Genomic DNA, 15,271 nt, shown 5'->3' with positions numbered 1-15,271 from the left:
TGATATAATGATACACATTGCGTAACTTTGTTTTCGGTGGCAAAAAACGCTGGTATTACGCACATTTATTCAAATCCAGCTCCATAGAATAAAGTCAAGCAAACTGTCTTACTATACCACGGAAATAGTACCTTACATATGAATAGTTATATCTCAATTTGTTACATAATATAAAAAATGTCTACCGGTATTACAAATCTGTAAAGATTGGCCATGCATGTTTATCACATTACATTGTATCTATTTATAATGTCATGGATTAGACAATAAACTTGTCAACTTTGATAATATAACGTCTATGTAAACATATGTCTGCACAAAGATAAATAGGGGGTCTCAAACTCTGATTATTTTCAAATGGGGCCCTTCCTAGCCCCATCCTCGCCTCTAAGTCTACACTTCGTTGACATGTGACAATACCCGGACCCAAAGCCCCTATAATTCAAGTATTGCGTAGGGCCATTACGGATTAACCAATTAGCGTCAGGTGTTAATGACTCGATACTCATGGTCCTGGTCGTCCCCTTTTTTGGTGCGAACATTACCAACCAATCAAATGCCATCTTTTTTAAATAAATACCTGGGATTTAGTATATGTTGCTCGACCAATACATTAATGTATATCATTAAGCAGAAAGAAATCACCATGTTGTCGCAAAGTATTGTGTTATTTGTGTTCATTTTTCTGTCCCTGATGCTGGATTTTCGGCAAGTTCAAGGTATTTAAACGTTTACATTCATTCAAAAACACTAAATGAATTCAGATATCATTTATGGTTATTCATGTAAACAACTGTTTAAGAAATGACAATTTCTATCACATTAGCACTTCGAATGTGTGTAATTCTGTTCTGGAAAATACAACAGCACTTAGCGTGCATACATCTCCCCCTACTTTCGAGTCTATAGCATACCGTTTCTAAATATAGAGTAACGCGGTGTTTGTGACGTCACTCACCTTTAGTTAAAGAAAACGGCGATTCAAAATCGACAAAATATTATTTATATTCTTTTATTATCGATTTTTCCCTTTTCACTCTAGGTGGCGAGTCTAACTAATTGTTATGAACGTTTTTAACACACCATTTGATGCATTTACTTTTTGGTTACCGGTATTTATGATCAAAGTCATATTTGTTAATAGAATCATACAAAAACATCATTATAAGCCGTGTAAGTAAGAAAAGATGATTTACTGTATTATCAGGGAGTTCAATTTAAAGATGTCTAAGAAATTTAGAAAATAAAAACAACTATGTGAATATGTATACCCCCGGATTTCATTAAAACAAGTATCGTGAAGGTAAAGCTTCCGTACACTTAAGGAGCAATCGTAACACAAGTTTAACCCTTGTTGTTCGTGTATAACAGTGTACTACTAGTAATGTTAATATGCATAGTATAACATATAACCCATGTACAAAATGAGTTGAAATTTATTGTGTACATAGTAATACGAGTTACTAACTCCGCTACCAACATAATGCTGAATCGGCAGCACTTATACGACCTCTAGTATCATTGGCATTTGGGAACCAAAATCCTCACAATTAACATGGTATTAAAGTTGATAAGAATGAAATATGAACATGCTTTTAGTAGTAGAAGAAATGTTAGCTCATGTAAGTGTATAATGTAAGCCTCAAATTGAAAATTCAATTCCTAGAAAATATATTAGACGTTTTCTACAATTTTATCAATAAATCGTCTCTTTTTAAAGAATGTTCTGGTATTGATCGTTCATTCATCTGTCCGACCGTGTGTCCGTCTGACTTTCGTCCGGAGCTGTTTCTCAGTAATAATTGCATGTGATTTCATGTAACGTAAAATGTATATCACGATACTGTGGTAGTGCAGGTGTAAATATGATTGTGATCGGTCTAGCAACTCCAGTATTATACCCCATTATTTGACTGACTTTTGTCAACACCCGGAGCTGTTTCTTAGTCACTATTGCCTGTAATTGTGTATAATTATGCTGCTGTGGTGCGCGCGTAAATATGTAATGATTATATTGAAAACTTCCCCTTTAATTCATTGAAATTGACGTTAATTTCCGGAGCAGTTCCTCAGTAACTATTGCATGGACGTTCATGAAAATTATAAATTAATATGTATTATCATACTGCGGTGGTATACTCGCAAATTTTGTTCGAGCACCTCCTTAATGACGCCCCCCTAGTTTTTGGAATAATGGACCGGACCTGTAACATGGAAGTTAATGGATCTTTTGCCTCTTACTGAGGCGATGCACGCCAAAATTCTGTATGGATATTCTTGGTAGCTCCAGTGTTATTCCCCCTTAAATAGTTGAAAATTTGAAATTGTGTTAGCACAGAGATGTTTCTCAGTAACTATCGCATGGAATTTTAATACAACTATAAAAAAAGGTGTTCATCATACTGCTGTGGTGCATGCAAACATTTTTTTTCATATTGGCTTGGTGTTTCGAGACCTATGCGCCATGTCTTTATTAAAAATGAGTATTTGTTTCTGCCATGATTTAGCTTCAAAATAACTATCGTCTGAAATTCGTGAAATTGCAAAGAAATATATAGCATCATAGTGTTATGGTACACCACGGAGCATATATACGGAGAGTCCGTGGGTACACTTTCTTTGTTGGGTTCAGGTATAAAGTTATGACCCCTGAATTTGATTGAAATTGATACTTTGTGACTGTCGCTCTGCTGTATGGAATTTAATGAAATTCAAATTAAATGTGTATATCATTTTTTGGTGGTTTCATCAGGATGATATGTTTTGTTCAGAGTTGTGCCATTTAATTTTAAAGGACATTGTCACGATGTCAGAAATCCGCATACGATGTTTTAAACGTAAGCGTATACCGAACACCATTTGATGTATTTAAACACCACACTTCAAAATAACAATAATTTAGATGTTCCCACTAAGTTGATTGCTATAAATATTTTAGTAGCAAATATAGTATTAACCGACGTATAGTTTTTCAGCCCAATTGAAAGTCCGTTAAGCATATAGAAAATTTACAACGAATATAAACAGTAAAGCGAATCATCGCACTAATGCAATGTCTCAATAATTATTGAGATCAAAAAGTTTCTCAAAACTGTACTCAATGGCTTCCTTGACCAGGAGTTTGGAAAAGTCTCCTTTCAAAATTCCTTTGATTTTACGTGCTCACCCGTTATAACAATAGATGAGAATAACTACAAAATGTATAGCAATGAGTTAATGTCAACATTTATAAATTCGTAAATATATGCATTTTTAATTTCATGACATTTATTTTAAGCTATTTGTTAGGGTATCTTCTTTAGAATTTGAATTATAAAAATGACCAAGCGGCAAATCATGCGTCTAATGTATATAATGTGAAAACGCTTTGTTGTCCACTTATGGTGTTGCAAAATTATTTGATGTAGAGCTAATGACAACTAGTTCTCCAAAATGCTTACATGTCTTATGAAAACGATTATTTTCATTCCAACCAATAAATGCCCGTACCTGACAAAAAGCCCGGATACTGTATTCAAATCAATAAATGCCATAATCTATCTGTTGACCCTCCGACTAAGAGAAACACTGAGCATTGTCTTAGAATCTTAGAGTCATCTTTTATAAGTGTGTCGAGGGCTGCAATATTGATTACAAATGCATAAAACTTACTGTAACAGGCGATATTATTACAGCGATATTTGAACAGTACAAGTTTCGCGTGTCGCCGCAAATGTCGCGCAAGATATCGAGTATCGCTCCGCGCGTCGTGTGTCGCAGTCTGAATTAAGAGCCCTATACACGGGATTCGGATAATATGGGCGATATTTGAATATTAAAATATCGTGCGTCGCCGCGACTGTCGCGCAAAATATCGTGCGTCGCTTCGTGTTTCGTGCGTCGCCTTTTGAATGCGAGGCACAACACACGAAGCGATACACGATAGTTTTCGCGATCGTCGCGGCGACGCACGATATTTTGCACGACAGTCGCGACACCTCAACTTCTCCATCTTCTTGTGGAACTGGACCATCCCAATCAACACCATAGTACTCTGTCATGTCTGGTTCATGAAGTATTTCGCTGACACCAGTTTGGTTTGATCCTCTATTCTGGATAACCCCCTGCACAAACAACTGATTGGGAGTTTTGCCACGCTCACTGCTCAGCCTGTGGTTGTTCCAACCCTGAACAAACTGGTCCAGAGATCTGTTAATTCGTGGCAAGAATATATAGTGCAAACTCCACAAGTGAACACCGCTGTTCAAATCCAACACTCCCTCTTCTTCTAGCTTGTGAAACAAGTCCTTGAAACGGAAAGAACAACCTGTGTAGAGGTCACGCCAGAATCTCTCTATGCGCTGATTGTGGACTGATTTCCCTGTAATGCAGCTTCCCCTTGACTCACCATGATGAGAGTTCATAGACAAAGCTACATCCTTGTTTTCTCCACCATGGTCACATCTGACACGAGAAGGTATTCTATAATTTGCAGTTGCCTCAGTAAAGCAGTCCATGACAGTCTCTGCCCGATTGTTGGTGGACATTCTTAGGAACACTACCAAACGGCTAAATCCATCTATGCCACCATGTATGACCATGCCCCACCTGTAAAGTCATATTGGGAATTAAATGATCATTATCAACTAAAATATTCTGTCAACACAGTATGGCCATGTCAAAGAACTAAATTATTTGGCAATTACCCCTAAAGAGAATATTTTCCTGGCCATATGTTCCCTGGCTATTACAAAGACATATATAAAGAATAGAGGTCTCCATCCATGTTTGGGGTACCAGTACTTGTATCCTCAGGTGGGAGAAATTATGGCAAGTCTCATTTATAACAGACTTTGGCAATTGAATTGAAATGTTAAACATTCATTTCTTTTTGACAGTCACAACGAACCAAAAAGGAGCAGGCTTCAGCACCGTCCTGTTTCGCTTTACACCTGTCCCTACAATTTTTATAGCACATTTAATAACAATTTTAATTAAAGATTCAGGCATGGTGTTGCTCTGCTGCTTTAGGACCCAGGGAATATGCGTGCATCCATGAGTGACAAACATGTCAGTTTATTTCAATGCACTAACCTTTCATTACAGTTTAAAATCATGTGATTTTCCTTCCATTAAGCGTATTGTTAGACATGAAATATTTGAATAAAAGTTAAAAAAGGACTTATTTCATTTTCAAGTACCTTTTCATGGAACCAATAATATCTTGAATTTCAATGACATCGTTTAGAAGACTGCTGCACTCTGGAAACTGGGCAGACATCCTGCAAAGTTCAATATTGTTGTACTTTAATAATTATTGCTTTACACATATACAACACACACTCATAAGTCTATCCGCTCAGAAGGTGGGGGTAAAAAATTGTAACCAAAAAGAAGAAATTGAGTGGGTCGACTCATTAAGACAGGTAATTCTTTTAAATAAAATCTTTGTTGGAAATGTATCGCTTCTTAAAATACAGAAAGTGTCTGGTCAGTTGCTGTTGTGTTAGTTTTATTATTACAATACTGTAATTTATGGGGGGTGGAGAACTTTTAAGTTGACAAAGTTAATAAAATTGTCAAGATCATGCATACACACTTACTTTTTACAGAAAACATACACATTATGAAAAAATATTTAAACTTGTAAACCTAAAATATGTCACAATTAGATTATATGAGTTTTGACATAAAAATATTAAAAGGAGTAAAATGTTTATGAGTCACAAAACAGTTATGCTTCTAGGCATTATTGAATAATTGACTTTTTAATAATATTATATCAGCTTTTATCGCATTTCTAACGTCTATTAATTCCTCGATAAATTACTAATTAATTTGATTTTATATTTTCTAGCCTTAAACTTAAAGTACGAATATTAAAACTCAACTTCACATACATGTATATTTCTTGTAAGACAAAGTTTGGAGTGTGTTTAATAGAATAGATATCAAGTTATATCTGTTTCGATGCGCTGTACCTGGATAATTTGAAAAAAAAAACAAGGCGTAAAAATAAAATGTTCTTTTTATAGAAAATAACCTCGAAGTTTAACAAGTTTGAACATCGTTTTGCCTACCTGTTGATATTTCTACAAAGAGCATCTTAACGAATGCTCGACGAATTCAGGGTATCCACTGATGGAGATGTTGATAAAGAGCGCGTGACGTCCCTCATCACTCGTTGCGAATTACGTAAAAACTCTTCAAGATTCATTTTTGTGACTTCATTGCATGTTACTTCGATGTTTAAAGATGGCGGTTGTTTTTTCGTCGGATGTTGAAAACGAGAGTAAAATGTAACACGTATTTTGATTGGTTGTTATTTTTAGCAGATCCCTGATTGGTTATAACATGTGTAGGAACAATTCCTTAGGAAGAATTCGATGACGCGGCTAAAAGGGTCATAAGTCACGAATTATTCCTTAGGAAGATTTAAATCTTCCTTAGGAAGATTTAATTATTCCTCAGGAAGATTTAAATCTTCCTAAGGAAGAATTAATACTTCCTTAGGAAGATTTAAATCTTCCTAAGGAAGATTTAAATCTTCCTAAGGAATAATTAATTCTTCCTAAGGAAGAATTCGTGACTTTAGATCCTAATGGTACGTCATAATCGCGAGGTTGCTAATCCCTTTGTTTGTATAGGTCCCTGTTGCAACACTTACTAACTATCATAAGGGGACTGTGCAGGCAAAGTTATGTAACTCTGACTGGCATTTTGACAGAATTTTGTGCCCTTTTTATACTTAGAAAATTGAAAATTTGGTTAAGTTTTGTGTTTAGGTCCACTTTTTTCCTTAAGTATCAAAGCCATTGCTTTCATACTTGCAACACTTACTAACTATCGTAAGGGGACTGTGCAGGCAAAGTTATGTAACTCTGACTGGCATTTTAACAGAATTATGTGCCCTTTTTATACTTAGAAAATTGAAAATTTGGTTAAGTTTTGTGTTTCGGTCCATTTTATTCGTTAAGTATCAAAGCTATTGCTTTCATACTTGTAACACTTACTAACTATCATAAGGGGACTGTGCAGGCAAAGTTATGTAACTCTGACTGGCATTTTGACAGAATTATGTGCCCTTTTTATACTTAGAAAATTGAAAATTTGGTTAAGTTTTGTGTTTCGGTCCATTTTATTCGTTAAGTATCAAAGCTATTGCTTTCATACTTGCAACACTTACTAACTATCATAAGGGGACTGTGCAGGCAAAGTTATGTAACTCTGACTGGCATTTTGACAGAATTATGTGCCCTTTTTATACTTAGAAAATTGAAAATTTGGTTAAGTTTTGTGTTTAGGTCCACTTTTTTCCTAAAGTATCAAAGCCATTGCTTTCATACTTGCAACACTTACTAACTATCGTAAGGGGACTGTGCAGGCAAAGTTATGTAACTCTGACTGGCATTTGACAGAATTATGTGCCCTTTTTATACTTAAAAAATTGAAAATTTCGTTAAGTTTTGTGTTTAGGTCCAATTTTTTCCTAAAGTATCAAAGCCATTGCTTTCATACTTGCAACCCTTACTAACTATCGTAAGGGGACTGTGCAGGCAAAGTAATGTAACTCTGACTGGCATTTTGACGGAATTATGGGCCCTTTATACTTGAAAATTTGGTTAAGTTTTGTGTCTTGGTCCCTAAAGTATCATAGATATTGCTTTCATACTTGGAACACTCGTAAACTATCATAAGGGAACAGTAAAGGACAAGTTGCATAACTCTGGTTGTCATTTTTACCGAATTATGGCCCTTTTTTGAATTAGTAACTTTGAATATATGGTTACATTTTGTGTTTAGATTCACTTTACTTCTAAAGTATCAAGGCTATTGCTTTTAAACTTTAAATACTTTCATGCCACATGAGGGTACTGTACCAGGCAAGTTGAATATGACCTTGACCTTTGAATGACCTTGACTCTCAAGGTCAAAGTATTAAATTTTGCTAAAATTGCCATAACTTCTTTATTTATGATTAGATTCGATTGATACTTTGACAAAACAACTCTTACCTGACATACCACATTTGACTCCGTCCAAACCATCCCCCACGCCCCCTACCCCGCCCGAATCCCCCCCTATCGAATCCCCCCTCAATCCCCCCCATTATTATGCCCCCCTTCGAAGAAGAGGGGGTATATTGCTTTGCTCATGTCGGTCTGTCTGTCGGTCTGTCGGTCGGTCCGTCCACCGGGTGGTTGTCAGACGATAACTCAAGAACGCTTGGGCCTAGGATCATGAAACTTCATAGGTACATTGATCATGACTTGCAGATGACCCCTATTGATTTTGAGGTCACTAGGTCAAAGGTCAAGGTTGACCAGAAATAGTAAAATGGTTTTTGAATGATAACTCAAGAACGCATACGCCTAGGTTCATGAAACTTCATGGGTAGATTGATCATGACTTGCAGATGACCCCTATTGATTTTGAGGTCACTAGGTCAAAGGTCAAGGTCACGGTGACCCGAAATAGTAAAATGGTTTCCGGATGATAACTCAAGAACGCATACGCCTAGGATCATGAAACTTCATGGGTAGATTGATCATGACTCGCAGATGACCCCTATTGATTTTGAGGTCACTAGGTCAAAGGTCAAGGTCACGGTGACCCGAAATAGTAAAATGGTTTTCGGATGATAACTCAAGAACGCATACGCCTAGGATCATGAAACTTCATAGGTAGATTTATCATGACTTGCAGATTACCCCTATTGATTTTGAGGTCACAAGGTCAAAGGTCAAGGTCACGGTGACCCGAAATAGTAAAATGATTTTCGGATGATAACTCAAGAACGCTTTTGCCTAGGATCATGACACTTCATAGGTACATTGATCGTGACCCGCAGATGACCCCTATTGATTTTCAGGTCACTAGGTCAAAGGTCAAGGTCACAGTGACAAAAATCGTATTCACACAATGGCTGCCACTACAACGGACAGCCCATATGGGGGGCATGCATGTTTTACAAACAGCCCTTGTTTTTTTTTAAATTTAAAATCATCTAATAAATGACCACCACACCCGCACACTATACCCACCCCCACCCCCGAATTTTTTTTTTTATGCCCCCCAGTAGGGTGGCATATTGCAGTTGAACTGTTCGTCAATATGTCAGTCAGTCTGTCTGTCAGTCCGAAAAAAACTTTAACATTGGCCATAACTTTTTCACTTTTTAAGATAGCAACTTGATATTTGGCATGCATGTGTATCTCATGGAGCTGCACATTTTGAGTGGTGAAAGGTCAAGGTCATCCTTAAAGATCAAATGTCAAATTTATGGTGTCTGTCCGTACGAAAACTTTAACATTGGTCATAACTTTTTCAATATTGAAGATAGCAACTTGATATTTGCATGTGTATCTCATGGAGCTGAACATTTTGAGTGGTGAAAGGTGAAGGTGATCCTTCAAGGTCAAATGTCCAATCTATGGCGTCTGTCCGTCCGAAAACTTTAACATTGGCCATAACTTTTTTAATATTGAAGATAGCAACTTGATATTTGGCATGCACGTGTATCTCATGAAGCTGCACATTTTGAGTGGTGGAAGTTCAAGGTCAATGTCATTGTTCAAGGTCAAGGTCATCCTTCAAGGTCAAAGGTAAAAAAAAAATCAAAGCGGCGTTATCATGAAGCTGCACATTTTGAGTGGTGTAGGTTCAAGGTCATCCTTCAAGGTCAAGGTCATCCTTCAAGGTCAAAGGTCAAACAAAATATAAAAAATAAACAAAGCGGCGTTATCATGAAGCTGCACATTTTGAGTGGTGGAAGTTCAAGGTCAAGGTCATCCTTCAAGGTAAAAAAAAAAATTCAAAAATTTTTCAAAGCGGTGTTCTCATGAAGCTGCACATTTTGAGTGGTGGAAGTTCAAGGTCAAGGTCATCCTTCAAGATCAAGGTCATCCTTCAAGGTCAAAGGTAAAAAATAAAATAATTTCAAAGCGGCGTTATCATGAAGCTGCACATTTTGAGTGGTGGAAGTTCAAGGTCATCCTTCAAGGTCAAGGTCATACTTCAAGGTCAAAGGTCAATTTTTTTAAATTTCAAAGCGGTCTTCTCATAAAGCTGCACATTTTGAGTGGTGGAAGTTCAAGGTCAAGGTCATCCTTCAAGGTCTAAGGTAAAAAAATAATAAATATTTCAAAGCGCCGCAATAGGGGGCATTGTGTTTCTAACAAACACATCCTTTGTTTTTTTCAAACATGGTTAAAAGCCACAAATATTTATTTTTATTATTTTATTTTTGAAATACCATCAGACCATCCCACCCAAGAATCCTCCCCCCCCCCCCCCAATTTTTTTTTTTTTTTTTGCATTTTGTTTGCATTTTTGGAAGATAATGTAATAAATGACCACACCCCCACACTATACACCCCTCTCCAGTCCACCCCTCCATCCTTTGTGATTGAAATTGAGGTAGGTCCCTACACCTTTAAAAAGAAAAATAGATGAGCGGTCTTCACCCGCAAGGCGGTGCTCTTGTTTAAATTGTGGGTTTGATGGGTAGTGTATGTAAATGCAATTTATATTAAGCACTTTCATGCACTATAAATGTCGTAAGAGGGTTGTTTATTGTGTTGTTTTCTTCATACTTGATTGTTGATTTTATTTACAATAAAGAGAATTGAATCAGCAGGATTCATAGTCATCAATGCACATCTTGTATTCAGCAATTTGAAAGGGTAATATAATACAACTAATTACAACACAATCTGTGTTCCGATAGCATGTTGTTGTTTGTGCATGACTGTGGATAAAAGTTTATGATGCTTTCCTGTGTCATTTTAAGCTGACAAAAGTTAAACAAAGTAATTAAAATACCATTCTTCAATTGGTACAATTCACAACTTGATTTTTCCCAATTGGAAGATTTCGAGACTCGTTTTTTTTCCCCAATTTGGTGATTTCACGACGCGAAAAATTCCCAATGGCATGGGTACCGGACCTGTTCCCAATTGGGTGGAAAAAATCACTGGTTATCAGTGTCTTGTTATTTCAAAGTGTTATATTTCATATTTTCGGTATGCAATGATACTCAATCAAATTGACAGATACTCATAGTTTCATACTATATAATGTCATGTCAAGTTGTCTGTATTACTTTTGTTCATTTAAATTCATATTCGCGAATAAATATTCGTATTCCCCACCCTGTATTCGTGATACGTATCGTATTCGTCACCTAGTGTATTCGTTAGAGCCCTATTGTACACCATCTGTTAATAACGGAGTTATGGCCCTTTGTATCTTGAAAAAATGCTTTTTTGAGTGTCAAATACAACACTTTTGTGTCCAGAAGCATATTGGCGGGGGATATCATTTCAACGAATTTGCATGTTTTTACTTGCTCACCTGAGCTATTATGGTAACCTTTATCATTGTGTGTTAAGGCCACATTTCATTCTTCAAAATGTTTATCTTAACAATGAATATCTAGGTTATTTGCATCCAAACACTAGACTAGGCACTTTGTCAAATCTTAGAGAAACCTCCACACGCAAGAAGCCATATTTATGACTATATGTTTTGTGATAAAACATGGTCAAATTGTTTGTTGGACAATATCGAGGATGTGTTGGAATACAAGTCTCATGGGATGAAAAACTAGGTTAACAGATACAATCTAATAAAATACCTTACTTCTCTAGAGGCCACATTAATTACTCAATCTTGATAAAACATGGTAAGAATATGCATCTGTGTACAGGCTAGTATATGGCTTCAATTTACGCAGAGGCATTAAGCCTAGTTTATCGGGTCTGAGCTTGTATCCTGTTCACATGAATCCAAGAACAATTTATGAAACTTGCTCAGATTGGTTTTCTTGACCATGCTAGTCTGAGTTTTAATCTGGGTCACATGCATCCAAAAACAGTTCAGGAAACTTGGTCAAAATGGTTATCATGCTTATATCAAGGATTTGTTTGAATCTTGTCAAGTGTGTCAAAAAACTAGGTAACCATGACAATTGGTGTACTTTAAACTCAACTAAGGGCTTACGGGCCATTATGACCCTCTTATATAAATTTTGTATGTATACACCCCAAATTTTGTGTGGTGGAAATATTAAGTGTTTTGTTATCACGTTAATAATTATTGTATGTGTATGTTTCTTTGTTGGTTTAAGTTCTTAAGACCATTGACCAGTTAATAAGTAGTACAAGATTTTGATTAAGAAATACTTATCTGTTTTGCCAGCAGCCGAGCTTGCAAGATGTGCAAAGTTTTAAACGCAGAGAATCATTGCAATAGCCTTTCCTTTTACTAGGAGCTTCAACGAGTCAATGTCCAGTCTGAGTCCAGGGAAATCATGGGTGACCAAGCTGAGTAGTGCAGGCCTCGTGTACCTTCATTTTGGTCGCCAACTACTCGCCCAGATCCTCGAGCTAAAAGCCAAGGACCCAGTGACAGAAATCGTGTTTGACCAGGTGTACGAGGGACTCATTGAGGAAGTAGATGCGGTCGACAATGGCATCAGTCAGTTCGATGGGGAACCAAGGTCTGTGTAGCACAATGTTGTATTCATGTACTAGTAATGCAACAAATTTTAGCCAGTCTTTGGGACAATATGGCTAAATGCATGCGATTTAAGTACTGTCCTAATTTGGGACTATACTTAATGGACATGTATTTATGTGGGCTTTTCCAGAAACCAGATCTTCAAAGAAAGGCATAGCCATCTTTTATAATGTAATTGTACTTAAAGCAAGTGCAATAATGCAAGCATTTGTTCTTTTATGAACCACATTGAAAGTTTCAGATGGAATTATAATATATTTGTGCCAGGTATAGATCTATGATCTGCTTTTTCAAGTTGCTAGAATGAGTTAAAAAAATGCTTGGCTTGAAAAGTTATGCTATTATTGTCATTTCAAATTGTATTATATTGAGTATTCGGTAAAAAAAATTGTAAGAAGAGGAGAACATTTAAAGAGATGATAATCAACGCATTTCAATGTTGATGGTAAGTAATTTATGTTTATCTGTGCTTTCTTATTAAAATAAAAATATTTAAAAATGACGATATTCTGTGATGATGAATCATGATACACTTTAGCATGAAATACCAATCTTGAAGGTTTTATGTAAGCATGTTGATTTCATGTGTTATGTTTCAACCAAGGTACAAAGTGACAACAACTCTAAGTGGTCAAGTGAAAAAAACTGAATCCTGCTTGGAATGAGAGTGATATAGATGAACAGGTATTGAAGTTGTTTTGGTCTTCATGCTGTCAACAAATTGAGTAAGAAGTGAAAAATTATTTAAAATTATTAAAATTTATTTTAATTCTTTATTGAACTGCTATATATATATATTGATATGGAAATGATAATTATGCTGAGCTCTGTATAAGGGACATCTTTTTATAAGCCCGTTTTCAAAACGGGACGTATTATAGTTTCACCCTTGGCAGGCGGCGGCGTCCAAAGCTGTGTCCGCTCTCTAATTATCCCTCGCCATAGGCGGAGGGATATCGTTTGGCTTGGTCCGTCCGTCTTTCCATCCGTCTTTCCGTACGTCCGTCCGTAGCCATATCTTGGAAGTGCTTTTGGCGGATTTCATTGAAACTTGGTATGAATATATATATGGATTAAATGATGATGCACGCCAAATGGCATTGTGCACCATCTGTAAATAATGGAGTTATGGCCCTTTGTATCTTGAAAAAATGCTTTTTTGAGTGTCAAATATAACACTTTTGTGTCCAGAAGCATATTGGCGGGGGATATCAATTCAACGAATTTGCTTGTTCAAATAGTTTTCATCCCATCTTCACCAAACTTGGTCAGAAGTTGTATCTAGACAATGTCTAGGTCAAGTTCGAATATAGGTCATGCTGGGTCAATGGGTCATGCTGGGTCAAAAACTAGGTCACGGAGTCACTTAGTGCATTTCAAGGATTTATCATGGTGTCTGCTCTTCACCAAATTTGGTCAGAAGCTGTACCCAAATAATATCTAGGTTAAGTTCAAATATGGGTCATGCTGGGTCAAAAACTAGGTCACTAGTTCACTTTGTGCATTTCACGCTTTGAGCATGGTGACCGCTCTCTAATTGAAGTAGTTTTCATCCGATCTTCACCAAATTTTGTCAGAAGTTGTGTCTAGATGATATGTTGGTCAAATTTCAATATGGGTCATGCCGGGTCAAAAACTAGGTCACAAGGTCACTTAGTGCATTTCAAGCATTTAGCACGGTGTCCGCTCTCTAATTGAAGTAGTTTTCATCCGATCTTCATCAAATTTGGTCAGAAGTTGTGTCTAGATGATATGTAGGTCAAGTTAAAATATGGGTCATGCTGGGTCAAAAACTAAGTCACGAGGTCACTTAGTGCATTTCAAGCATTTAGCATGGTGTCCGCTCTCTAATTGAAGTAGTTTTCATCCGATCTTCACCAAATTTGGTCAGAAGTTGTATCTAGACAATATCTAGGTCAAGTTTAAATATGGGTCATGCCGGGTCAAAAACTAGGTCACGGGGTCACTTAGTGCATTTCAAGGATTAAGCATGGTGGCTGCTCTCTAATGGAAGTAGTTTTCATCCGATCTTCACCAAATTTGGTCAGAAGTTGTGTCTTAATGATATCTAGGTTAATTTCAAATATGGGTCATGCCCGGTCAAAAACTAGGTCACTAGTTCTTTTAGTGAATTTCAAGCATTTAGCATGGTGTCCAAAACCTTCAAACGGGCGTATCTTGTGACAGTTTGGCACTCTTGTTTGTTTTTGTTTTGTAAATAAGTAGTATTACAACAAAGGTTGTCATCTATGTCTATACAAAGACTAGCAAGGATTAAGTTAGAATATTCATGCCTACAAATGTATAGGAACAGCAGGATTTTTTTTTCTGTCTGAATGAAAGGAAAAACCTCTCCCATCAAATTAAGTGTGTGTGGGAGGACAAAAATAGCTCTTTGTGATTTGATCGACCCAACAAAATTTCTCTCATGATTTTAATACCCAAAACTAAAGTTTTCCCATAATTTTACTACCCCTAAGCTTTCCCAGACATTAGCTCACCAGTTACATTTAATACCATGAAACAAAGCTCATTAGTTCACCTGTAACCTAACAGGTCGCTGTCATTGACACATTTTGCAAACAACCAATTTGGAAGACTTTTTTTGATCAGACAAAATAGCTTAGAAAGTGCAAGGAACGAACAAAAATTCCAAGTAGACTGATCTCAAATTAATAGAAAAACAAGTAATTCCAATGCCACTCTAAACATCTTTCATTTGAGTTTCCTTGTGGAACGCTGTGAGCACACTAAATACACTTGTCTGTAA

At 36.5% G+C, this 15,271-nt stretch overlaps 1 protein-coding gene across 1 annotated transcript in view; it reads left to right on the top strand.

Annotated features, from left to right (window-relative positions):
- Window positions 1-15,271, top strand: part of LOC127870096 (MYG1 exonuclease-like) — a 57,033-nt gene that overhangs the window by 33,881 nt on the left and 7,881 nt on the right. The window contains 3 exon segments of the mRNA XM_052412758.1: window positions 12,251-12,481; window positions 13,106-13,139; window positions 13,141-13,185. Of these exon segments, the coding sequence (XP_052268718.1) occupies window positions 12,251-12,481; window positions 13,106-13,139; window positions 13,141-13,185 (310 nt within the window).

Source organism: Dreissena polymorpha, chromosome 1 (genome assembly GCF_020536995.1).
Source record: "Dreissena polymorpha isolate Duluth1 chromosome 1, UMN_Dpol_1.0, whole genome shotgun sequence".
Taxonomy (NCBI): Eukaryota; Metazoa; Mollusca; class Bivalvia; order Myida; family Dreissenidae; genus Dreissena; species Dreissena polymorpha.
The sequence above is the reverse complement of the archived record's forward strand: the minus strand, read 5'-3'. Positions and strand labels throughout refer to the sequence as shown.